Here is a 25487-nt window from a genome sequence, read left to right on the forward strand (position 1 = left end):
CACAGAGCCAGGACATCGCGATGGCCCTGCGTGGGTGATCCCACGCCACACGTGGCATAAACCAGAAAGGTTTTACAAAGCTCATCTGCTGGCTGCTCACCTGTGCTGCAGATGACCACTGCGACCACCTCAACCTACAGGCATCACATAAAGAGCTGCCATTGGAAGGCTGCGAGCTCTTCAGGGCTTGTTAATTTCAGATGTGTTGAGTTACAAACAACTCTGTGCTGCCATTCTTTGGATTTGTGCTTGGACTGAACGATTCTTTACAACACTAATGATTCTGTGATTCTGGAGAAGGGACTCTCAGAGGGTTCCAGCCCAAACAGCACACCTTATCTGCATAGGGGAGCTGGAAACACTGTCACCCATGGGAAACAATCAGAAGAAAATCGGAAGAGAAAACAAACAACAAAAATATAAATTACATTTATTATGAACACCAGCATTTTCCAACAAGTCCAACCACTACTTCGCTTTAAAGTAAAACAAGCCGGAATCGTGTGAGCTGAAGGGAGCCAGAGCATCAGCAGGGTCAGAAACATCCGGCACCTGGAGGAATGGGAAGAAGCCCCAGTTTGTTGTCCCATCCCCATCACTGCACACATTGCACTGCAGGCAGCTGGCGGGGCAGCTGGGACCGCACCGGGGCCAGCCAGCAGGAGGATGGCAATCAGCTCTGCAGCAGGGGGAAGCGGGCCGTGGCACGGAGCAAAAATGGGACAGGTGGCTTTTCTGTGCCATGCAAACAAAATAACGAGGACACTGTATGTGAAAACATCCCTAATCCATAAAGCAATTCCAAATGATGCAACTTCCAGCTTGTGCCAAGGGGCCGAGCGTTCACTCAACACTCCCCAGATGGAGAGAAGACTGAGGCAGCTCTCCTGGGTGCTCCCAGGCAGCGTGGGTGAAAGCAGGGCAAGAAAAACCAGAAGGGATGCTGATGCCGTCCCACGCAGGCTGACCCACTCCCAGCTCTGGCTCAGGGCAATCAGACACCAATGTCATTGCCTGGCCGGCACCACGCACTGCCTGGTGATAGCGGCCTGGATGTCAGGGCTGACGATGGGTCACTGCAGCGACACAGCTTCCTAGTGAGGCCATCTGGAGCCAGATACAGCCCCAGTGTGCAGGAACCAGCTAGTCTTGGGCTGAGCCAACAGCACAGTCACTGTTTTTCCCTTGGGTCCTGCCCAAACCTTGTTACAGATACGTGACCTCGATGACGTTGGGTTCGATGCTCCCACAGGGCAGGTGGTGCTTGCAGGAGCACTGGCAGCTCAGGTTGCCACCCGGCTCCCACTGCCCAGGCTGAGTGGGCTTCTTCTGGGAGCCCAGCTTCCTCCAGTCCATGAGGTGCACCCCGTCGTCCAGGTCCTGCGGCATGGGCTCATGGTAAAGGGTGATCTGGATGGTGCGGAGCTGCGGGCCGTAGTGCACCATGACAATGATGAAGATGGCCAGGAGGACAAAGATGACAACGATGGCTGAGATGACGGGCAGGGCATCAGACTTCTTTGTCATGCTCCTGACCACGGAGATGGGAGTGAAGGCAGCTGCATCCTGGGGCTCGGGGTGCCTCAGTGGGCTGCCGGGTGCTGAGGCGTTCATGGCTGAGCAAGGTGACCTGGGACAGAGGGTGGAAAGGTGTTATTGTCAGACAGGGGCTGTCTGATGTCCTCATCTCCTGCCCTCGGCTCCGTAGCTCCTGCCTGTAGCTTCACATGCAGCTCCCCAGGCATGGAATCTTGGAAGAAGGCACTGGATGCCTTTTGCTTCAGAGCGCAGGGAAAAGATTCAACCTGAGATAAGGACTCTGGGTATCGAGCAAGCCCCATGGAGCAACATGCAACTCCAGACTGGATATGGTCAGGATAAGTGCTCATCCCAACCACGTGTCCTGCAGAAAGGCAGCAGCCTGTCACACAGCCCTGCACAGTGAGCAGTGGCATCCAGGAGCTTTAACCAGACCAAACATGAGCAAAACATTCACTTGGCTGCCCAGTGTGACCAGGCGAGTGCTTTTTGCTGGCAGAAACCTGGCCCCAGTGGAACAGGGCTGTCCCTGGGTGTTCCCCCCCCCCAGGCTCACAGGACAGAGTAAATTTTGGTGCTGACATCTGTGTTGTAGGGGCGGTGACCATTCGGCCAGGTGGTCAGCAGAGAACAGTGGGAAGACACCGCCCTGCATCTCCTTATCCCAGGCACCTTCAGTGGGGGTCTCCTCTCCCCACTGCCTCCGTTGATGGAGCCTCCTAGAGGGGGAGACTCCACCGCTCCCTCTTCCCCCATCCCCAGAGCCAACACCAGACCAAACCCCGTGGGAGGCCCAACCCCACCAAAGTATTTGCGGGTCAGGCAGGGCAGAAAGCTGGGAGCGGGGAGCAGCGGGAGGGAAAGGGGAAAGCGAGGAGAGAAAGCCCGCCCCAGGGTACCTGGGCGTCCTGCTCCGGGGGAAGCATCACCTCCAGCGGGACAGGGCAGCAGAGCAGCTGCAGGAAGGTGCTGCGGGGCGGCCGGGCTCACCTCAAGCTGCCACGTCACGCCCGGGGCTCCCCGCGCAGGAGGAAGCGCCTGCTCATCCCACAGCGAGAGGTGCTGCCCTACCTAAGGCAGTGCCACATCAGCACGCCCGGCTGCCATGTGCGGGGACACCGCAGCACCCTCCGCCGGCCCCGCCGCGCTGCCGCCTGTCAGACAAGCGGCTTTTGTTCGGGGACAGAGCACCTCCCGGCCCTCGGTGCGCATAGCCCCGGCTCTGCAACCGCAGGAAGCCCCCCTCCTTTCCCTGACTTGGATTGAAACGTTGTTGCGTTTAGAAATTAGCGTAAAAACCGAGCGAGCTCTTTGCTCAATTCGGCAAAAGGTGTCTCCGCTACTCCCCGAGCTGCGAGGATCCTCGCCTTCAGATCAGGCAGCCCCGAGGCTGAGCGCCCCTGCAGCAGGAGCGATGCGGCGAGCAGAGCGCCGTGCGCCGCGGATGGATGGAGCGCACACGGCCAGCTTCCCGTTCGCCTTAGGGCAGCCGAGGAGCCCTCGCTGCTGCGCACAAAAAGCTGCTGCTCGGCCACGAGCACTTCACAGCACAGCTGCTGCTAGCTGTAAACAGGGCTTGCAGAGATCTTAAGGTCCAGCACCTCAGAAATACCACACACTGTCTGTAAGCACTCCTGGGATGCAGGGTCACAAACAGCTCTGCAGACCCAGGGCTGCTCAGGGCAATGCAGGGCCAAGGCAGTGCCTGCATGTCCCTCCTTTGCACCGTGGCCGCAGGCACTGCCCAGCACCAATCACCTCCGTGCAGGTGGGTGCTGTTTCCGGGGTGGTCAGATCTCACACCAGCAGTGACCTCAGCACATCACCATGCAGAAAAGATGGATCTTACAGAGCTTTAGCACTCAGGGTCATGGTTTAGTGGGCATGGTGGAGGTGGGCTACCAATTGGATTTGGCATCCTGGAGGTCTTTTCCAGCTGTAATGAGTCTACGATTTGTTTTTGCAAAGCCCTTATGAAACACCTCCCAACGCTCCCGTCCCAGAACAGAACTGTCCTACCTGCTCCTGCCTCTTAGCACACCGTCCTGGAATATTTGTGCTCCATCCCTCCTGTGCACTGCAGGGTGGGTGATGCCCCGTCCCCCACACAGCCCAGCAAGCTCCCAGTAGTGATCTGGCTGCACATCAGAGCTGCTGCTTCTGGGAATTTGCACTCATCTCAGGATTCAGTAAAACCTTAATCTACAGCGTAATCTCTGAGCATCACATCTGTGCAAGAGGAAAAAAAAAAAATAAGGGTTGTGGGGGGAGGCTGCTCACAGAGGTTTTGTAAAAGCAAAGCTTTGGGCCTGATGGCTTACTGGTGTGCATTGAGCCCCATGTGGTTTGTGGGGTACCTGCACCCACCTCATGGCTGCAGAAAGCAGGGCCCTGTGAGCAGCACCAGGACCTCCCAGTGCCTTCTGTGCAGTGACACACAGTGAAGGAGCAGCCCTGACACCCACAGCTGGGGCTCTGGAGCATTCCAGGGCTGCAGGAGGGGCTGGATGTGGCCCCTGGAGACAGGGAAGGGCTGTGACAAATGGCCCAGGGCAGGAGGTGCAAAGTTTCCACTCCCCCAAACGCCTGTCCCCAGCGTCCAGCCTCTCCTGGGCTGCCAAAGGGACAGCCCCATTTTTCCTAAGTAGGGCACTTTGTAAGGCAGCAAAATGCTTTTCACCTTGCCGGAGCATGGCCTTGCAAGGGTCCTAGGCTGGGAGCAGCAGCCCCTGCCAGCAGCCATCTGGGAATGGGATGGATTGCTGCCAGCCTGACCCATCAGCCCAGCTGGGACCCTCCTCCCATTAAGGAACCAGGTTAGGGGAGGCTGAAGCCTGCTTTGTGCTGTCCATGCTGCTGCTGCCCAAGCAACCGCATCCCACAGCCAGCACGTCCCAGTGCCCAGCCCTGCTGGAGCTGCACAGGGAGGAACAGGACATGGGCACAGCACAAGGCAGCTCCAGCTGTGAGATTCTCTGCCCCACTCCAAATCTCTCTCAGGGATTCTAAGAAGTCCCCTCTCAGGTGGAGGGCAGGAGCAGCTCCCATGGCCCAGCACAACTCTAATGACTGATGAGGAGCAGAACCAGACCTGCGGCACCTGCGGTATGCCAAACACATCTCCAAAAAGCAGTACCATACAGAAGTTACCAAGGCCCAAATCCAGGCAGGGCCATTATGCCTCTGTTCTCCCCCTCTATGAGAAGCAAATTCCCCAACAAATCAATGGCGAGGTTTCCTTTGCCGTCGGTAAGCGATGTCTCATATCCTCTTTGACCATAATGGACTAAAAAACACAGTTCCCCTGTGGATTCAGCTCGTTTCCTTCTATTCTTTAACAGGAAGCTCTGCAAGAATCAGCCCAGGCAGGCAGACCTCTCCTCACCCTCTCACACTCGGGATGGACAGAACCTCCGCAGGGCTGCTCAGCTCCACGCCGCGATGCTGGCTCCAGCCCTCCATCCGCTCCTGTGGCTGTTTGGCTGCGTGCTGCTCAGAGGTAAGGAGCAATGGGGCAAGGGCAGGGGGCAGCTGTGGGGAGCCCAGCTGTGGGCACTGAGGGGAAGCAGCCAGAGGAGGAGCGGCTGCCAGCAGGGAGCTCAGACTTTACGTTCAGGGTGCTGGGATCAACCCGGCCCCAGCAGGTTTTGCAGGCTTTATTTGACCGTGCTGAAATCACAGAACCTGTTTCCTGGTTAGGGAAAGGATTTTTTCTGTTAGTGATACAGAGGTGTTTCATAGCAAGTGACTGTTGTCAATTGAGGATGAAGGTGGAATTTTAAACATATGGGACATTTTCCTCACCTTTATTTTCTCCTCTTGCTGATGTAAACACAAAGAGCACGTGGCACTAAGACTCCTGCAGTACATTATTGCCATAACTCTGCTTCTGACTTCCCTGTCGCCCTCTGCTCATGGTATGGGATGCAGTGAGGATACCCAAGGATCCAGGCTCCTGCTGAATTGTGACAGGTCGCTGTCCTGCAGTCAGTGACAGCTGTAGCAGCTTTCAGCTTAAAGGCTGTCAGAGGAACGGATGCTGCAGTATCACTGCTGCTTCCACTAGTCAGCCACCTGAACTAGTATCATGTGTCTTGGATCCAAAGCTTTTATCAGTAAGCCATGGAAGATGTCCATGGGTTGCAGCCCCTGCATTGGTAGAAACAGGATTTTTAAAGGACAGGGACTATAAAGACAATTCAGCTGCTTGCTGTGCAATTCTCAGAAAGAAGAGCACATTGATTAGAAAATGTTTCTCTTAATTAGAGGGCAACACAGCTGGTTTCAGCAGAGGGGTGAAGTGTGCCGGACAAGGAACTCTGAGGCCCTTTGGCTCTGCTGCTACATTTCTTAATACCTGGCCAGAATGCTTTTTTTCTCCTTGAAAATATTAGTTATGGCATGCACAGGACAGAAATGTCCTGCAGGTTGCCAGCACTCGCTCTGACCAGCTGCGTTACCCCAGGACCCAAACCCTGCAGTGCACCAAACCTTCAGCTGACGGCACCACCCAAAGGATTCACTTCTCAGGTTGATCCCAGCACTGTAGGATTGGGTAGAATGGTCACCTCTGTCCCCTGGTCCCAAGCACATCACTTGGGAACTCTGTTCTCTGCATTCTGCTTCAAACGATGGGGGCAGGGGCTGCTCTCACTGCCAGCACCTGCAAACCATGACAGCACTGCTGTGCTGAACTTGCACCTCTCTGGCTTCAGGTAGAACCAGCTTTCAACATCATCTTGTGCTTTGCCTCTGATCTTTGCATGGCCACTGATACAGCAGCTCAGAACTGTCATAATTTTCACTTCACCTTTGGTGCTATGGCAAAGTCATGAACACAGCCTGGTACTTGAGGGGCAGCTGCTGCAAAAGGTGAAGCAGCAGGCTCAGAGCAAGGGGCACAGGTTGGTCAGCAATGCTGCTCCCAGAACAAGGGCTGCTGAAGGGAATGAAGGGCTCTTAAATGAGACAAGGCTGCTCGGAGGTCTCCATGCACCTGAGGAGGTGGAAATTACATTTTGGAGGTCCAAAGTTGGTCAGAATAGCCGTAAACTTGTAACTGCCAGATCTTTCATTCGTTAAAGCTTGGTTACGGTTATTTCTAAAAGAAGGTTCAACTTCTGTTACTGTGGAATTTCTCAAGTGGGAAGTTCTGGAACTCTTCCAACCTATTTTTCATCCCCAAGAAATGCTTAATGAAAACGTATCCAAACACACCTCTTCCTATGAGCAGTTTCCATTACGACCAGCAGGCACTTCCCAGACAAAAGCTTTCCACTGGAAAACTCCTTCTGCAAGCTGAGGAGAACCCAGCAGCATTTCCCCACTGACTGCTGCTCCCCTTACCTGCACTGCAGCCAGTGAGTGAATGGATAATGCCACAGTGAAGGTGCCACAGATATGATCCCAACCACGGGATGCAGCTAAAGGGCAGACATCCAGCTAGCAGGAGATCTCCCAGACAGGACTTCCATCCTAACAAGTATCGAGGGCACTCTACAATTGAGTCTTACTGCTTGTGCGGTCTTGTTCCTCAGGCAACGAGAACAGAACTCGAGTTTTATGTTCTCCAATGGTCGTGAGATCACATAACAGAAGAGACTTGTGCAGCCCCACTCGCACCAAATTATGATGTTCTTAAAATGCATTTGCCAAGATATCTTTTATGCTTGCTGCCACGCTAGGGAATGCATCTTGTTCAGATCCTGCTTCTTTCAGCAGTGGCAGAACGCCCCTGTGTCTTTGCAGAGGGATATTTTCACTGCTGATCTCTGCCCACAGCAGGTGACACCCAGTGTTATCCCCAAGATCCCTTCCTGACTCTTCTTGGCCAAAAAAGGCAGGTCAGCACAGCCCTGTCTGGTGTACCAGGAAGAGAAACCAGGAGTGGTTTGAAGTGTTTGTTCAGAAAACAAACTGCTCCCCTCCAGTAAGGTGAAACTCAGCCGATGACACTGCAAAAATGATAGAAGTGCCTGGGGATCGTTTCCAGCAATTATGTTTCCTTACAATAGGTGAGTCAGCAACAGGTGTCCTTGCAGGAGACACTGCTGGTAACCCAAAGGCAAGAATGCTCCTGCTGGGAAAACACACACATGGGCTTGAGCCCAGGCTGGAGAAGGGAGATCAGTGCCTCACGCAGCACAAGTACTGCCAAGCCCTGGCTAGAAGGTCTCCTTATTCCACATCCCAGATGGCCCCACTCAGCGTGATCCAACCACAACGAGAAGCAGTTTCCCATCAGTCTTTTTTATAGACTTATGGGCTGGGGGCTGTTTTACATCTCAGCTGAACTGTTTCAGGAAGAGGGAGGAGCAAAGCCCCCTCTACCATCTGAGACTGCAGTGCTCTTTGCGGGGCAAAGCACTGGAACAGGCCGCCCAGAGAGCTGGTGGGGTCCCCTTTCCTGGAGATATTCAAGACCCATCTGGACACCTTCCTGTGCAAGCAGCTGTAAGGAACCTGCTTTAGTAAGGGGTTGGACTCAGTGATGTCCAGAGGTCCCTTCCGACCCCTGTGATCCTGTAATTCTGTGACATAGAAATGTGGAGTGCGTCCACCTGCTCTCCAGGAGAAGCCCTCCACTGCTGGGACAGCAACCAGCAGTTCTCAGTGGGGGAGGAGATGCTTTCCCACCATCAGGCATCGCTGCAAATCACACACCTATCTACGAGCAGCACAGCTCTGGGCAAGCAGCTCCAGGCAAACAGATCCATACACTCACATGGCCCAGATGCGACTCTGGAGTTGCAAAAAAGCTTTGGAGTCAGAGCAATCAGAAGTCAGGGAGCAGCATGGCATAGTGACAATGCAGTGGATGGGGACCAAGGACCACTGTGTGTTGTGCCTGCCACTTAACAAGTGGTATAACACTTCTGTGCCTTGTTTTCCCCAGATATGAGATAAGGATAATAAAAAGACTTCCTCCAAGGAGTGCTTTGGAATCTAGGAATAAAACATAGGTGACATGAGAGTCACTCACCTAAAATTTGAAGCCAGATGAAGTTTGTCAGGTCAAGAAGCTTTGCTTGCCTCTTCTACAAGACATGGTGTCTCAGGGAGCAGCAGGGAGGTACCTCCTCAGCACTGATACAGAGAAAATGAATGCATCTGAGCAGGGCAGGCTTCACCTGTCCTTCAGCCACTCCCCTGAGGTTGAAAGCAGGTGATCTGAGAAGAGAAAGCAAAAAGAATGAGGATTAGGAAAGCTCCCCAGGGCTCCAGCCCCTGACACACCTCACCTCCTAGCTCACCAGATGGGAACTGAACCCATCCAGCAGGTCCTATTCCTGCGTGGTGCTCCATGAACACAGCTGTTAGCAGCAGCACCCCGCTCTGCCAGTGTGAACGTGGGGGAAATCTTGGAAAGAGAAAACTGGGGAATAAACTGTGGCATAGAGCCTCCATGGATGGAGGGTAGTGAGATATGCCTGATAGGTACCAGCCCTGATCCATCACGTTGGCTGTGCTGCTGCAGGGGGTGGTGATTTGTGTGCTCTGCTGATAGCTGCCCAGAGGTACAGCACAGGAGCAAATTCAGCAGCTGATCTCCTGCACCAGCTGGAACACACGACATTTGGTTAGGAACTAAATCCTACAAAATAATGAGGACCACCTGCAAGGCGACCTGTACATCAGCAGGGCCTTGGCTGAGAGCCTAATTAAGGTGTGAAAGCAGCAGTGCTAAACCAGCCTGCAACTCGCAGTGCTTTTCTGCACCCTGCTTTCCCCATCTATACAAATGCAGCATTCTGAAACAAAGAGGTTGTAGAGAAAGCAGCTGGGAGGGCTGCAGCACAGTGTCCTGTTGGGAGCAGCTTTACTTCCCAGTCCCTGCAGAGAAGTGCCCAGAGGGGTGCAGAGGGCACAGGCCAGGAAAAAAAAGCATGCTGACACACACAGTGATGTTACAGGGCCCATTCTGTGCCCCGTGGTTTCCCCACGTTGTTTCTCTTCTGGCTTGTTTTCTAAATTCAAGTGGTTTTAATTGCCTACTGCAAGAAGCCTGACCTGCTCACAGCAGCTCACTGGAGAGGATCACAGAGGAGGATGCTTGCAGAGGATGCTCATCACAGGGTGCAGACCTGGGGGAGGGGGCAGAGGAAGGCTGGGATGGTTCTGAATCCCTAACGAGATCCAGATTTAATTCCTGCCTCTCTAAACTTTCCGTAACACTTTGACCAAGTCATTACCATTCAGAACCACGTAGCAGTGAATTGCCAAACCCCTCGAATGTCAGCTGAGAATTAGGTGTTTTAATACCTCTGTGGGTCTGGGACCTAATTTAGACTGTCAGTTATCAAGTCTGCATAATGACACTTTTCCTCTCTTCCCCACCTTTTCTGCCTCAACCTGTGAGACCTGCCAGGCAGAGGCACCTTTTCTTATTTGTTCCCATTTCTATTAAAATGGGACTGAGACTTCTGCAGAGCTCTTCATTTTCCAGGTTTCCTAATGCAGCATTTTCTTTCACGTAGAAATGATGACAGTTTGGTGTTGTTGCTCTCTGCTGCTTGAACAGCTGCTGTGTTTCACCCAGGAAACAGCTGCACTTGCATTGTGGGTCAGCATATTTTTGTCTTGTTGTCTAATTTTAGGTGGTTGGGTCTCTTTCCTGAAAGCCTTTGTTTATGTAAGCTGCAAGCAGAGGTGCAGCAAGACTGTAGGCTTCAGGGCAAACTGACACGCAGTGAGCACAGGCAGGGCACTATCAGATCTCCCCCCAGTTGCAATGGAAAAGAGTGCCATGAGCCCAGCACTACCCACCAGGGCCAGAGGGTCCCTCCCCCCATCAGTTCTGAGTGGATGGGACCAATGCCTTTGTACTGATGCCAGAGATCTTCCTGTGTGAATCCATATGGCTCTGGGAACTCAGCTGCCATGGAAAGGCCCCTCTGCTCGCAGCCTAACTCTCACTTCCACCATTTCGGAAGGACTACAGCAAATAAAAGAAATCCAAATTTCCCTTCTTATATTCTGGAAAAAAAAATTAACTAAGAAAAAACAGCTCTTAGTCAGAGAGACAAAATGCATCTGCAGTCTCAACACGCTTCCCCAGAGCCCCATTGATCTGGTCACTAATCAGGAGTTTCCCTTTCCAGCAAGAGCAGAAAGCATGATTTCCCATTGTAAATCCCTCAGCAAGCTCGCCGTCCCCACCTAGAAACACACAATCCCTCTGTAAATCACTGGCACCCAAACACTCAACAAACAGCTCTGCTCAGCAGCAAGAAGTCGCCTGAATGGCTTTGATGTTGATTGCAATTACAGCTGTGCTGGCTGCGTGCTGCATTCACTGTTTATATAGCCACTGTGCCACAGGGGGAGTGGGGATGTGCTGGGACAGGCTGCTGTCACTCTGTGGTGTGATTGGCAGTGAGGTCCCCAGGGAGCTGTGGCACCGTGCTGTGCCCACATCCTGCTGCCCAGCCCCACAGCACAGCTTGCATTGCTCCCTGCTGTGCACACGGCTGTCTGCAGTCATTCAGTGGGATGCTGAGCACCTTTGCTGGAAGAAAACACCTAACAAAGTGGGGCTGTTGATTATTTAAGTTGGCAGAGAAGCTGTAACAAAAAAGCAGGGGCCAGAAGTCGGAGCCAGGCGTGCTTTGCTTTGAAACAACGTGCTGCTGTGTTTATAGAAGGGCCATTTATTACAGAGCCAAGTGCCAAAAACAGATCTGCGTCCCTTGGCCTCTTTGCAGCAAGATGGTCACTTCTGTGCAGCAAAGCTCCAATGCAGCAAACCTGGGTGAGCAGTTCCCTGCATGGGGGAACTGCAGTGACTCCAGGGTTTATTTTGGCACAGTGATCTTTGAGGACATTTTATGAGGCAGTGCTCAGGGGTGAGCTGGTTAGCAAAGAGCTGAGCTGCTGTGGAAGAGTACTAAGAACATCTGCCTCTCATCTCAGCACTGGGAGATCCTGAGCTTCATAGTGCAGGGCATCACAGCACAGGGCAGTAAAGCCATCTCCTTTGTCCCACCCCTAGAGGCCCAGCTCAAGCTCTTGAATTTCTTCTCAGTTACGCCAAAAATAAACTGCCAGCTCAGAAGCCTTTGTCCCACCTTTTCCTCAACAAAGAGGATGCTTTCATGTTATGTGTACATTAAAAAGCACCTGTGACAGCTTCAAGAAGCAAATGTGTCACAAGCAATTACTCTTCTCATGAAGGAACAAGATGGTCTCTATAAGGAAGTCTGAAAAAGACAAGCTGTTTGAGTTTGGCAGGTACCAGAGGTCCCATGATTATCTCTGCTGTTTGCAGAGTGCTTTAAGGCATGTGCAAACCAGCACCCAGAAATTGTATTGCAAAGCTGCTTTAGAAGAAGCCAGTGCCAAAGAGAAAGCCTGGCAAACCATTTGGATCAATGGGCAGCATCTCACATTGCAATTGTGTGCACTCCTCTTTCCCTAAAGAAGCATCTCTACTTCTTTAAGGAGAACCGTGTGCCCAAAAGATCTCATCCTCCCCTGGGGTGCTGTCAATTCAAAAAATGGTGTTGCATCTGCCTGTAATTCCCATTCACACTACCAGACCGACATTCATTTAGCCTGCTCTTCAAAAGCTCCAAAGGCTGTCCCATAATTCTCACACACAGTCACTCTCAGCGACTCACTACCCTTGTGTCAAGACAGTTTCCTATTGCCCCCCTTTTTATGGCTGCAGTGTAAGTCCTTGTTTTCTGATCCTGTTCCCAATGGATGCAGAAATCAGATTAGTCTCTTCCTGTCTGTGTAATTAAAGATCTAATCACATCTCCTCTCCCCCTTCCCTTGTAAGGACCAGACAAGACATGTTTCACCAACCTGATGTCCAGTAAACCAAAACATCAAAGCATGGAAGAGATCCGAAAAGCCAAGCTCATAGCCAAACCCCAAACTGAAAGAGGCTGTTTTATTATGTACTCAGTGATTTACACTCTGTTTTGGTTCCTGTTTGGCTGGGATCATTGTCATAAAGCCTCGGAGGAAAAAACAATTATGGCCCCAAGACAGTTGCATGAGAAAAATGACATCAGTCAGGAGCACGCCAGAGCCAGGCAGTCCCTGTGGGGTGAGCTCTGAGCCCAGGAGTGATGACCCCCACACGCTGCAGATCCCATTCCAACATCAGGGCATTCACCTGAGCTGTCCCAGAATCTCTACAGCACAGGTACCTACCGTGATGTGCATCACCACCTCCACGGCTCCCAGCAAGAGACGGGACATCGCAGGCTGCGTCTCCTCTCCCTGTACAGCAGCAATCTAAAATAGATCAGATCAGTGGGGATTTAGAAGTGCCTGATCCTCTCTTTGATGAGAAAGGGAGCCTGGAGATTAGCTCTCTTGCAGGCGGGCTCACAGAAGAGGTACGAGAACAGGTGAGATGGACTGTGCGTGTTGGGAGGACAGAATCTGGCTGCAAGCAGGCACACAAACACTGTGCTGTTTGCTGGATCTCCCCATGGGTCGTCAGCTCTTGCAAAGAGGACTCAGCCCTTACTGCTGTCCCTTTTTGTCCAAAACTTGGAGGAACTATCCGCTGTTGTGGGATGGATCACCAGCAGGACTGCATTCTTTTGGGTTTCGTGGCTGTAATGTAGTTTCTTTCATGCCTCTTAACTAAGGGCAGCATTGCTATCACCAGCAATAATCATATTAAAATGTTACACAATTAGGAGGTGTGTTTCAGTAACGGCAGAAAGGTCACTTCTTCAAAGTTAAGCCAGTTGGTTTTGATTCAAGCATTGTGTGTATTTACATCCTGCAGTCTTCATTCCCTGTTATGGAACTGGGTAGTTCTTTCCCTTTTTATATGGCAACGTTTTTAATTGGCACCTGTCTAATCATAGGATTCCAGGAGCTGAAGCTTAAAGAAAACTTCAGAGAGTAGACAATGTGGAAGATGGTGAAGGAATGTCTTGCTGTAAACCCAAAAACATTCAGTTGAGAAAACAGTCCCATTAGCTCCTGGCAACCTTCACAAACCTCATCTATCCACTCATTAAGGTCTCAAGGGTCTCAAAGCATTCCAAAACAACTCTTCTAAACAACTCTAGAAAAAAACAGGTCAAATGGCCTTTCTGTGCCAAGGCTGAGCAGGAGGCAAGAAGCTCACAAGGAGAGAGCAGTGCTACTGATTTGTATGGCCTTGTATTTTCTCCATGAGAGAGGAAGGAGGTTGACTAAAGAGTTTGGTTTTGTGCAGAGAGAAGGGCATTTATCCTGACTGAACAAACTGCAGTTCTGATTTACTCAGAAATGAATGTCCTTGTATTCAAGCACATAATTTCCAGCAGTGTTGGTTACTACTTCTTATCCAGTGCTTTTCGGGAAATCACGTATTTCAAAGTCATTCCTTCAGAAGGTGAGGGAAACCCAAATCACACAGCAAGAACACTGACGTGCTGGTGAAAGTTACGGTCACAGGTTGGCACTGCTAACGCTTCTGTTGTTCCATTTCAGGTACTACAGCTGCCACAGCCTCCTCCATCCACAATGTCACAGGTACCTCCTGGGTTGGGATCCAATGTAAATGCCCATTGGGATGTGGGTTCACATGCCCACGTGGGGATGCAAATGGAGAGGCCACTCCTTAGCACCTCTTGCTCCCGTCACCCCCTTTCATTCTTGTGGGCCATAAGAACCCCTTTCTGGCCCATCCTTCAAACCCTCCTGCAGGGATCCAGCACATCTCGATGTCACCTCCATGTCTCTGCTTGTGTTACAGATCAACCTCAGTCAACGACACGCAACCATGAAGTAGAGAGCAATACCTCAGGTAAAAAATCCCAACAAGGGAAGGATTGTGGGCGTCTGCAATCCTCCAAAGAGGGAAAAAGATTGGCCTGTGTCCACACCTACCCGACATCACCGCTTTGCTGGGCAGCCCTTAACGCACAGAGAGCGTGATGCCCAGTGTGTGTCAGCACAGTGCCTCACACAGCAGGTCTGTCCTTGGATGTTGGGTGTCATAAAGGAAGTACCAGCAGTTAAGCCATTGTTAGAGGAGTTTCCCTGCATTACATTCACTGTTCAGTATTGCTTTCTCGATAAGCGCAACCACTTTTTTTTTAGACTAGAAAATTCCAGTTCTGCACACAGCCTCAGCACCTCCCACACAGCAGGTCAATGTGTTTCCTGTTTCTCCCTGAGGAAGAGAATGTAACAGGGAAAGATCTCCCTCTGCTTAGAAAGAGACCCCCTTACAGAGAGACCCCTAAAAAATAAGGGAAAAAGATCCCCGAAACGGTATCAGATTCTGCTGCCATGCCTTGCAGGAAAAAAAAAAAGAAAAAGAAAAAGAAGAAGAACAAGAACAAGAAAAAAAGACGCCCCATTTCAACATTTCAGTGAGGCATTCAGATAAAAGGAAAAAGCCTCAAACCATTTTCACTTTTTGCTCATTTTACTGGAAAGCCACAAACCCAGATGAGTAACAAGCCTATAGATTCCACCTTGGTGATCTGCTCTTTTTGGAGAGGACTATGACAGCATTCCCTTTCCCCTGCTATCTTGCTCTGGATCTGCAGGGCTCATGCTCTGGCTCCTTTCAGTACGTGGTTGAGGAAAATGTCAGCCTCCAGGCTGCAAGAAGTAAATGATTTGTGCTTAGAGACTCAGCAAAATGAAACATGGAAAATGAAACATTTCACATCACGAGCAAATAAACACATGGGTGCCAGGCAGCTCAAGCCAATTAGCATCCAGTGATAACATACATAAAGAAATTGTCTTTATTTTGAGATAAAGCCCTTCATTTTCAAAGCAGGGAAAAGAGATGGTAGGAAAGCCAGACTGCATGCACCCCAAGCTCTGCCAGCTCAGCACCTCTTCACACAGCCAATCTTGCCAAAAGAAGCATGGAAACCCTGACTCCTTCAGCAAGGCTAGCTGCTTCCCCACAGCCCCCAAAGAACATGAGGGTGTAGTGCAGAAGGAATGCCCCCCAGTGAGCAGTTTCTGAGCAGAGCTCTTTAAAGTAATGCTACTTTTACCTTACAGAGGCTTCAGTGAAGTCAACAGCACCATCTGACCTGAATCTCACTCACGTGGACCAGACCACCACAACAAGATCCTCCTCAGTCTCACCAACCCTGCTAACATCATCTGCACAGGGTAAGTACACAAGGTGGGAAAACCCCAACTATTGCTCAGGTGGGACCTATCTATGCACCCTTTCTCATCCATGCAAACATGGGTGCATCATAAAGCCCTCAATGGACCACACCTTGCTACCAATGCTGCACACTTCTAAATACATTTCAGCTTTTGCTGAAAAAGCAGCTCATTCCAGCTCACCAAATACACATGGCTGGATGTGTGTGGCCTGGACATGGCAGCTGGACATCTTGATTTTGGTTTGGAGTTCCCCTCCTGTTGTTTCATGCCTATAAGCAACAGTTCTCTGTAGCATAACTAGCAGCAGCTTCCAAAGTTAATTCTCCTTGGCCATGTTTTCTTTATCCAGACGAGAAGTCCAGTGGAAGCAGAAACACAACAGCTCCATCAACTCCAGGTACTTTATGTTTTCATAGGTGCAGGCAACTTCAGAGCAATTAGCTTGCTTTATTTATGTGGCACCTGTTATTTAAGCACTACTCTCTCTTGGTGTGGAGCCCTCGGTACCACCCAAAATCACCTCTGCTATCCTTACAGGTGGTGATAAAACACAAGAGAAATCTTCTTGCATCCCCTGTTTGGGATGAACTTCAACAGTCGGGAGACTGATTTACATTTAAGAACAGTGTGGCACTTTTAGCACCCTTTAAAAAAGCCTCCTTTTGCTTCTGATGGTTTGTTTAATCTGGCTTTTAAGCAAAAGTTAGAGAATTCAGGAAGAGTTTTCTCAGAGTAAGGGCAGAATCCAAATAAGTGGGAAGACTGAAATCTGAGATCTGATTGGATTCTCCATTAAAGACTCAGCCCTAGAAAAACTGCTTTGCCTCTCAGATCTTCCCTCGCTCATGCAAGGTTAAAAACCCATGGTCAGCCGTGCCTGACAGATGTCCAAGCAGCGTGTCTGTGCCCAGCTAAGCCAGGAGCCCTTCACATCACAGCAGATTGCTATTAATCATAACCCTGCTTCAGCTGAAAAGCTCCATACATCTTCAGCTACAGAAACGCTGCTGATGCTTCCAAAAGACAGAGCTCCTGTTGGGTGAGTCTCAGCATTTCCCAGGATTGAGGAACCCGTGGCAGGCTCAGCACACAAAGCTTCTGTCCTCCACCTGTGGCTGAAAGAACCATTTCAGAATGAAACAAGAGATTTGATGACTGCTACAAAACAACGCAGCTGGTAGCTGTACAACTTGCTCCTGCTTCTCAGGAGCACTGTGCTCCATGTCATTGCTGACTTCTAACCAGTTCAATTTGGTACTTCACAGTATTTCTCCATTCTTCTCACTTTTGGCAAAAGAATATTCCAAACGCTGATGTTTTCCCAAGGGCAGGAGCCCCAGTTCCACACAGCTGCCCCCCCTGTGCCCCACTGCCAGGAGCTGAGTTACACCTCTCCTGGCAGCGCCTACTTTGGCCAACGCTGCTTTTGGGAGGTAGGGGATGGGAAAAGAAGACAAGATCCTGGAGCCCCCGCTTGAAAAAACCTCTGTGCTGCCACAGCTGGACTGTATATTGGGCAATTAGCCCAACTCAAACTAGCTTAGTTAGTTCTAGATAAAATAGAGCGCAAGACATGCCCACTAATTTCATGTTCAAGTCAAACAAGCCAAGCAGCTGATCCATACCCATGTTCTGCAGAACTGCCTCCCCTAACCAGTTTGTTTGTGCGTTTATGAGCAACAGCAAATCTATAGCTTTCCCAGTTCACTATTCCAGTGTTTAACTCCTACACCCGCCAAAAAAATGCATGAGTGATTGCAGAAACTGAATCTGAGCACTTAGACAGGACTATTTGAATTCCTTGTTTCTTTCTCTGAAGAAAAGTCTGGGGAAAACAGTAAAAAGGGCATTTGGATGGGCTGCCCAGGGAGGTGGGGGAGTCACCATTCGCAGAGGTGTTTAGGAACTATGGAAATGTGACACTGAGGGCATGGTGAGCTTGGGCTGGGGTCAGACTGGCTGATCTCAGTTGTCTTTTCCAGTCTTTATGATTCTATGATCCTGTGGTGGGAAGGATTCAGCCTGAGAATGAATTTCCCATTTTCCTGCATCACCAGCCACACTGTGAACACATCCCGCTCTCCAGCACGTACATTCATTCTTTTGCTTAGTAGGTGACATTCAAGGACAAGACTCATTTCTGCATTTCCTCTGCACAGGTGAAGAGTCCAAGAGAAGAGAGAGTCCTACAGCAGCAGCAACTCAAGGTGCTTCCTCCTTTCTCTCACAGAAACAGACATCAGTAGATGTTTCACAGCCCTTTTTACAGCCAATAGCACTGCTATTTTCAGGCATTATGGTGAAGAGATAACAAGAACCCAAGGGCTGCTGGCCATCCCATCTAGCCCTTCAAAGCTCTGCAGAAGCAGCTCTCTGGGGTTACATGTCATACTTGAGTACAGTGGCTGTGAGTCACAGCAGGAAAAGGTGACAGTGTGGCAAAAGGCTGTAAGATGGGGAGGCAGGACGAGCTCCTTCCTCAAATGTGCCAGATCAGTCCTTTACCTGCCACACTCAGCTTCCTCGTTGCTGTCCCAGCAGAAAAGCCTGTGGGTGGGGAATCACTTTCTCAGATTGTTGATAAGTAGAGCCATACCAATGCAATCTGACTCCCACTGAGGATGTTCACATTGGTTGGGGCTGCCCACGATCCTCAGTTATTCTCTTCAGTGAAGTGTAAGTGAGAGTTAGACCACACAGTACCACTAGGAATCTTCTTCCCAACCTTGGAAGAAAGGCTTTATATGACGGTATTTTCCCCCTCTTGTAGGCACCTCAAGAACAGTCACCCCAGCACTGGAAATCTCTGTCTCTTTGCCTGTGCCTACTCCAACAGAATACGAGTCTCCACTGACTGTGGTAGCTTTCGGTAAGGTCTTGTGCAACCGGGGGAAAGGAGGGAACCTGTTTTGTCAACTCACGCAGGTTAGAACACCCAGCCTTGAAGAAATTTCCCTTGGGACAGCTCTCCTCAGTTTCATTCTCCATGCCCCAATCTTGGAGGTTTCAGAGAGCAAAGGAAAACTCTTGAGAAAAAGACTTGCTACCACCAAGTAACACAGCAGTGAATAAACACTCCTAGCCATACCCAGCCTAACAAGGAAGGAGTCTGAGAGTATACTATGGCTGAGCCTGAGCTCTGGATCTTCTTCCCAGAGCAAGACCTGGGCAGGAATTACCCCATTCTGTGCCCTGGTTTCCCTGAAAAGGCATACAATAGATGTCGTACCTTCCTGTAAGCTTAGACAACTTAGTTTTAACCCTGAAAGGCTGTTCAGCTCTGTTCCAGCCCTACCAAACTCCTTGCCCTGTACGTTTCCCCCCTTCTTAGCAGGAAGCAGCCAACTCCTCCGCACCGTTCAGAGATTGTGCAAGGATGGAGCAAGAGATGCCATAACTTATCCAGACAACAGCTTTAAGGATGGGCACAGGGTAGATTTAAGACACCCACTTTTCTTTGGGCTGTACTGTCCCACTAAGAGCTCTAGAGCCATCTTAACAAGGCGCAGTTTAATTGATAGTTGCCAGATGTCAGAATCAAACCTGTGCTTGGCCATTGGTCCATGAGATAGCTAACACTGCTCAAAGTCAATAACCCGTCTCTCTCCATTATATTATGTATTTACCTGACTGCACACACCTTTAGGATAAGATTTCCCAACTGCAACAGGGACATGTTGACTCTAATTAATTGCCAATCAATTGACTTCTGCCTTCCTATTGCTGTCTTATCAACTAAGCACGCACCAGAAGCCCTCTGAAGCTAAAGCACAAGATCAGGTCATTCACTCCAATAACTATTTACTTTTCTACCAATTACATCCCATGCTTGCTGTAATGAAAATACTGATATCCTACACAAATCACGGTGAGAGTCCAGACCCTGCACTGCCCCAGAAGGCAAGGACAGGAGAGTTATTAGATCAATAGCAGAAGGTTTCTTCATCCATCCGCAGGTGTCATCAGCTTCATAGTCATCCTGGTTGTGGTTGTGATCATCCTCGTCAGCGTGGTCAGCCTGAGGTTCAAGTGCAATCGCTCCAAGGACTCAGAAGGTATTTGTCTGCGGCTGCCTGTCCTTCCCTAATTGAAAACTCATTGTTTTCTAAGCTCATTTGGCAACTCCAAAACGATGGAGGCGTACACATGCACACACATACAAAAACAGCAGCTTATTCAGTGGAGAGGTTTTGTATCATAGTTAGGAATGGAGTGTGACCACTTCTTTGGAGCCTCAGTCCAGACCCATGCGCACAAGGAAACAGCCTTAAGTTTGCTGCATCTGAATGGCTAAGCGTGCAGATTTCCTGCAGAAATCACAGGCTGACAGATTTTCCCTCAGAATCCTATTTCCCGTTAAGCACTGCCCACTAGAGGGCAAGACTGCTCTACAGCAAGGCGGGTAACTGCCAGAAGACCGGAGGATGCCAGCAATTAAACAGGCAGCAAAGCATTCACTCCTGCCTGTATAAAGTTAAATTAGTTGAAGCGTTTTCTCTAATCAACTCCCAGTTATCCAGTGGTGTCTCTAATTTCATTTATAACCCTGTACAAATTGATTCCGAATACAGCTGACTTATTTTATGGCATAGCTACAATGTTTTCTCACCTGCACATCACCAACTGCTTTTCTCCCTCCAGACAAACAGAAGCCAGGGAGCTCCATGGTGTCAGAGAGGTAAGGCTGCTTACATTATTCATATCCTGTTGAAAACCATATTTTATTGCACAACTAATTTTAGCACGGGAAAAAGGCAACTTTGGTTACATCAGATGGGGGGGAAAAAACATTTCAGGGCTTTGAGATAGGTGAAAAACACAGTGAGTGCTGTTAAACCTCATCCTGTGTCCGATGGAATCAAAGGTAGAAGTTCAACATTTGGGGGCCTCATTTTGCAGCCGTGCTGATACTGATGAAAGTTCATCAGCTTCCAAAAAGGAATTTGCTTGTCTTTTCTTGCCTAGATACAGACTTGAGATCTGACCTTGGGCTTCTGAAGCTCAAAGTAGCCTCAGCAAAAATAAACTAGCCCCCTCCCTTCCCAGTTATTTTCCAATACCACTGTTGTTACCAACACAAGCAGGATAAAGAGGGGTCTCAGTTCAGAGCCCTTTGGAAGAAAAATGTCAAGTGGAGAATGATCTGTGTGTACCCCACAAAGCATCACTGCTACCCAAATAGAGAAGCTGCACACAGAAAGCATCATGAAGCAAGAGCTGGAAGGGACCTAAAAAGGGCAAAAGGTATCGCTGCACATTGTTCCTATTTCCCCATCCTTTACCATCTGGGTAATACTCCCTTTTTGGAAAGATGCAGGTGGCACTAGGAGCAGGGTTCTTCAATATTGACGTGAGAATTCGCATCAGCATCAGCGGTTCCTGTGTTTACCCCTTATGATAACGATCTATGTGATCCACAACCACTGGAATGAGGCATTAAGGCTCCCTAATCCCCAACACCATGCAGCCTCCATTGGCACTGAATGCCTATCCAGCCCTCAGGGCAGGGAGAAAGGCAAATCCCCCCTTCCTCTCACTCAGAAGTTGGGGCCTGGCAATACATGAGCAGAAGTATCAAGGAGTGGAGTTTGGCATGTAGGGTGTGCCTGGATTGGGACAACAGAACTGACATCAGCCCTGGTCCTGGCATCCCAGCCGGCCTCAGCTCTGTTTGTTTACCTCCCTTCTTACTTTCCAGAGTAATTAATGCTTTCTCTCATTGACAGCTGCTCTGCAGGCACAAGCGAGAAGGATAACAGCATCACTCTGATCTCCATGAAGAACATCAATATGAACAACAGCATGACTTACCCACCATCAGAAAAGGTTTCCCTTTTAAGCCTTGCTTTTTAGAGAGTAAACTGGGGACTGTTTTTCCTGCTGGATAAGGGTGTGCCTTTGAGATAATCCCAACCCTTTACTCCTTCAGAAATGTAGTAACAAGCAGCTGCCAGCAGACTCCCACAGGTCCAACCAGGTTCCACTGAGCCTGATGAAATTTTGGGTGCCCGTTTCAAGTTTATCCAAGCTGCTTGAACTCAAATATTTCATACTTATGGGTGCCAGCCAGAGCAACAGTCATTAAGTTTAGAGATTAAAAAAATTACCTTTCTGAAGTCAATGTCCCCCCATCTAGTCCAAGCTTCCCATGTACTCCTGCTCTGCAGAGCTGTTTGTGATGTTGGAGCACATTCTTATTGGTCCTCTCAGATCCATTCCACATGAGTAATTTAATGTAGCATTGTTGGTTTTAAAACTAAACTAGCACTTAGACTTGGTTTGAGGGACCACATTGCTTAATTTCTTTCGCCAGCCACGTAGGCTGCTGATGTACCACATTTTGTTCTCTTTGCAGGTGCTATGAAACCAACAGTCGAGAACTAGAAGCTGACACTTGAATTTCTAGGCTTTTTTTTTTTTTTTTTTTCCTTTGGGGAAAGGACAAGGGTGGACTTTATATGTAAATTATTATGCTCTTCCTGATCAATACACATACAGTAGTTTCCCCACCTGGGTGGGATTAGGGCTTTCTCCACTTACAGCCTGTCATACTCAATGGTTGATATCTAACTGCATTTCTGATAGGCCCTCAGACTCTCAGATTATTCCAGCAGCAAGAAGTATGAAGGAACCAGCTACTCAGCTAAAAACCTGCTGTCTTAGATTAATGGCCTTCACGGCCTGTGCCAGACAGCCACAGCCTTGCCAGACAGCTCATCAGCGCAGACCCCCGTCGAGCTAAACCTGTGCATTAGAAAAGCATGCTCTGAAGCTGAAGGCCTAATAGGACTTCAACAGCCAAGTGCTAGGTCAAATCATAGCACAGTTGCTCCAAGCCCCTTCTGCACAGTCAGGGTGACCATGCCCACCTACCTCACAGAGCCGTTGTGAGGAGATGTGAACCAGTGTCTCTAAAGCATTTGGAGAGCCGGGAATTAAAGGTGCTGCTGAAATGCAAGCTGCCGTCTTAACGCTTCGTTATCAGCATCTGAGCTTCAGGCAGACTGTCCGTATCTTCCCACAAGTTCAACATACAGTGAAGAAGAGTTGTTTGAAGTACCAAAGAAACAACACTGCTTTGCCAGGACTTTGTCTGGGTGGTCATAAGCAAAATCCTGAGCTACACCAACTCCTGAAGTTCAGCAGCCTGAGTTTGCTGGGAGAGCTTCAGTCTTCTGTACTGCTGCTTTCCCAGAGCTTCCCAAAAGACCAGAGAAGCAGACACCCGTGGTTCCAAGCACCCACACTACTGCAGCTACGAGCACCACAGAGGCATCCCCACTGTGATAATGAGAACAGTGCTCTGCTAACCTGTGCAGTGCCACAGCTCACCCCAGGAGCTGGCTGGCTCACAGCCCACGCTCCTCAGGCCCAGCTGCCAATCACTGCCTACCCACTGCAAAATACAGCCCTATCAGCTGAGCTACAGGCGTGATGGAATCAATGCTCAGCTTCCACGTGACTGTAATGGAAACAAGGCTCTGTTGGGAAGTTCTGGAGATCTCAGCTGCATAATGCACTAAAGCACTAACTCTCCAACTGCTTTTGCCTCTGCCCGTCTTCGTGAGACTCCTGGCTTCAAGCTCTACCAGTTCCTGAGTCAGAGTCCTTGGAGCACCTCATTTACTCGGCAGCAGTTTGCTGAGAAACTGATTTCTCCTACCACAAGCATCAAAATCTATCAGCCCTGAAGGTAAATTGTGAAATCAAGGAAAAAGGATTCATCCAAGCAGGCAAAATAGGTATCACGGAACACATTCCCCTGTACAGTCCAATGAAACATATAATTTAGCTTGATCTAATTTTATAGGATGGATACGAGACGGTTACTGGAGCACACAGTGCTAAAGGTAGCTGTGCTTTGCAGCACACAATGAAGTGCTCAGCATAATAAATGCAATGTTTTCACAACTCTTGTTAAGATCATTGCCAATGGACTTTCTGTGTTTACCATATACATCAGGTATTTTTACAAGTGGTTTGTTTTGTTTTGTTTTGTTTTTAGTGAAGTTTTTTTCTGTTAAAATTCTCAGCAAAGTAAAACCCTACCTCCACCAGAGAGGTGAGTTTGTGTAAATGCTAGTTCCCAGGTGATGCCCAGCTCGGTGTACTCAAGAAGCTGCTCATCTCAGCCCTATTACCCAGTGCATGGAGGCTCACAAGCAGGTTGAACACAGCGTCGAGCTGTCTTGTGCACACCTGCAACATCAAACACGGCAGCAAGCGCCCAGTTCCTCCCCCCACTTCCCAACAAGCCATATTGACCTATATATGGCCGTCCCATGGGATCTCTTCCCTGCTTTAGTTTTCCTTCCCCTGAAATCATCATCTTTCTTCCCTCAGCCTCTCTAGAGTCTTGACAAAAACAAACAAACAAACAAACAAACTGAGCCTGCTCTAATCTGCAACTGAACCACATCCAAAAGCAAAACAAAGCTATGGCACTGTTCAAAAGAAAGAACTGAATTAAAACAGTGGAAACAATGTGAACCCGGCATCCAGGTGCAGCTGGGAGCACACAGCAGGGATCTCCCCTGGGTGCTGTGCGTTGCCCATGCTGGGCTCACTCCTGCAAGCTGCAGAAGTGGAAGGCACCAACTCATTACTGTCAGCAGCCACGGCACCCAAAGGTCCTGTCTCACAGCTCATCAGCCCAGTTTAGTTGGCATGTGGGAGGACAAGTAATCAACATAGACTTGAGCAAACCTTTTGACTCTGCCTCGCACAGCCTTCTCTTGCAGAAGCTGCAGCCCATGGCTTGGACAGGTGTACTTTTCCCTGGGTAAACACCTGGCTGGATGGCTGAGCCCAGAGAGTGGCAGTGGATGGAGTTACACCCAGGTGGCAGCTGCTCATGGGTTGTGTTCCCTGGGGGTCACTACTGGAGCCCGTCCTGTTTAATATCTTTACTGATCATCTAGATGGAGGCATTGAGTGCACCCTCAGAAAGTTTGCAGATGACAAGATGCTGTGGGGAAGCACTGATCTGCCTGGGAGTAGAAAGGCACTACAGAGTGACCTGGACAGGCTGGAGAGCTGGGCTGAGGCCAAAGGGATGAGCTTCAACAAGGCCAAGTGCTGCGTCCTGCACTTTGGCCACAACAGTCCCATGCAGTTCTACAGGCTTGGGGCAAAGTGGCTGGAAGCTGCGTGGGGAAAAAGGATCTGGGTGTGTTGGTGGACATGGGACTGAACACGAGCCAGCAGTGTGCTCGGGTGGCCAAGAGAGCCAATGGCAACATGACTTATGTCAGAAATAGTGCAGCCAGCAGGAGCAGGGCGTGATCATCCCTCTGCACTCAGCTCTGGTGAGGCTGCACCTCAGTGCTGCGCTCAGGTTTGAGTTCCTCAGTGCAAGAAAGACATTGAGGACCTGGAACGTGTCCAGAGAAGAGCATGGAGCTGTGAGGGATCTGGAGCACAAGTCTTATGGGAGCAGCTGAGGGAACGGGGGCAGTTCAGTCTGGAGTAGGCGCAGGGCAGGCTGTTATTGCTCTGTACAACTCCTGACAGGAAGCAGTGGGAGAGGGGTTGAATTCAGCCTCTGCTCCCAGGAAACAGCGGGACGCGAGAGGAGCTTCAAGCTGCACCAGGTTGGGTCGGCTTGGGTCCTAGGAAACGTTTCTTCTCAGAAGCAGTGGCGACGCGGCGCCTCAAGCAGCGCACGGAGCCGTGCAGTCACGGCCCCTGGAGCAGGGGAAGCCCTAGGGGCTCACCGAGCCCCATTTGACGTCACCGGCGCCCCTACCGCCGCGCTGCCCGCTGGGAGTTGTAGTCCCGGGCCGCCCGGCGCCGCCGTTCCCAGCGTTCCCCGGACGCCGCCTCCGCGCACAAGATGGCGGCGC

At 50.0% G+C, this 25487-nt stretch overlaps 2 protein-coding genes across 3 annotated transcripts; one reads left to right on the top strand and one right to left on the bottom strand.

Annotated features, from left to right (window-relative positions):
- Positions 1-451: 451 nt before the first annotated feature.
- Positions 452-8663, bottom strand: SMIM33 (small integral membrane protein 33). 2 transcript variants are annotated; one of them, XM_042826629.1, is made up of 2 exons: positions 8522-8663; positions 452-1630 (listed from the first exon to the last, which is right to left on the bottom strand). In XM_042826629.1, exon 2 carries the CDS (start codon positions 1612-1614, stop codon positions 1207-1209), a length of 408 nt encoding a protein of 135 aa, XP_042682563.1. In that variant the 5' UTR covers positions 1615-1630; positions 8522-8663; the 3' UTR covers positions 452-1206. The 2 variants fall into 2 exon arrangements, with proteins under 2 accessions (XP_042682563.1, XP_042682562.1); XM_042826628.1 differs by lacking the exon at positions 8522-8663 and adding an exon at positions 2439-2523.
- Positions 4926-23553, top strand: ECSCR (endothelial cell surface expressed chemotaxis and apoptosis regulator). Its single transcript, XM_042826627.1, has 11 exons — positions 4926-5038; positions 13987-14028; positions 14252-14302; positions 15526-15639; positions 15992-16039; positions 17802-17849; positions 18413-18511; positions 19599-19697; positions 20284-20320; positions 21369-21468; positions 21998-23553. Exons 1-11 carry the CDS (start codon positions 4981-4983, stop codon positions 22004-22006), a joined length of 705 nt encoding a protein of 234 aa, XP_042682561.1. The 5' UTR covers positions 4926-4980; the 3' UTR covers positions 22007-23553.
- The last annotated feature ends 1934 nt before the right edge of the window (positions 23554-25487 follow it).

The sequence above is a fragment of the Centrocercus urophasianus genome, unplaced genomic scaffold, assembly GCF_019232065.1.
Source record: "Centrocercus urophasianus isolate 14NV4802_14NV808 unplaced genomic scaffold, USGS_Curo_1.0 seq_26, whole genome shotgun sequence".
Lineage (NCBI taxonomy): Eukaryota > Metazoa > Chordata > Aves > Galliformes > Phasianidae > Centrocercus > Centrocercus urophasianus.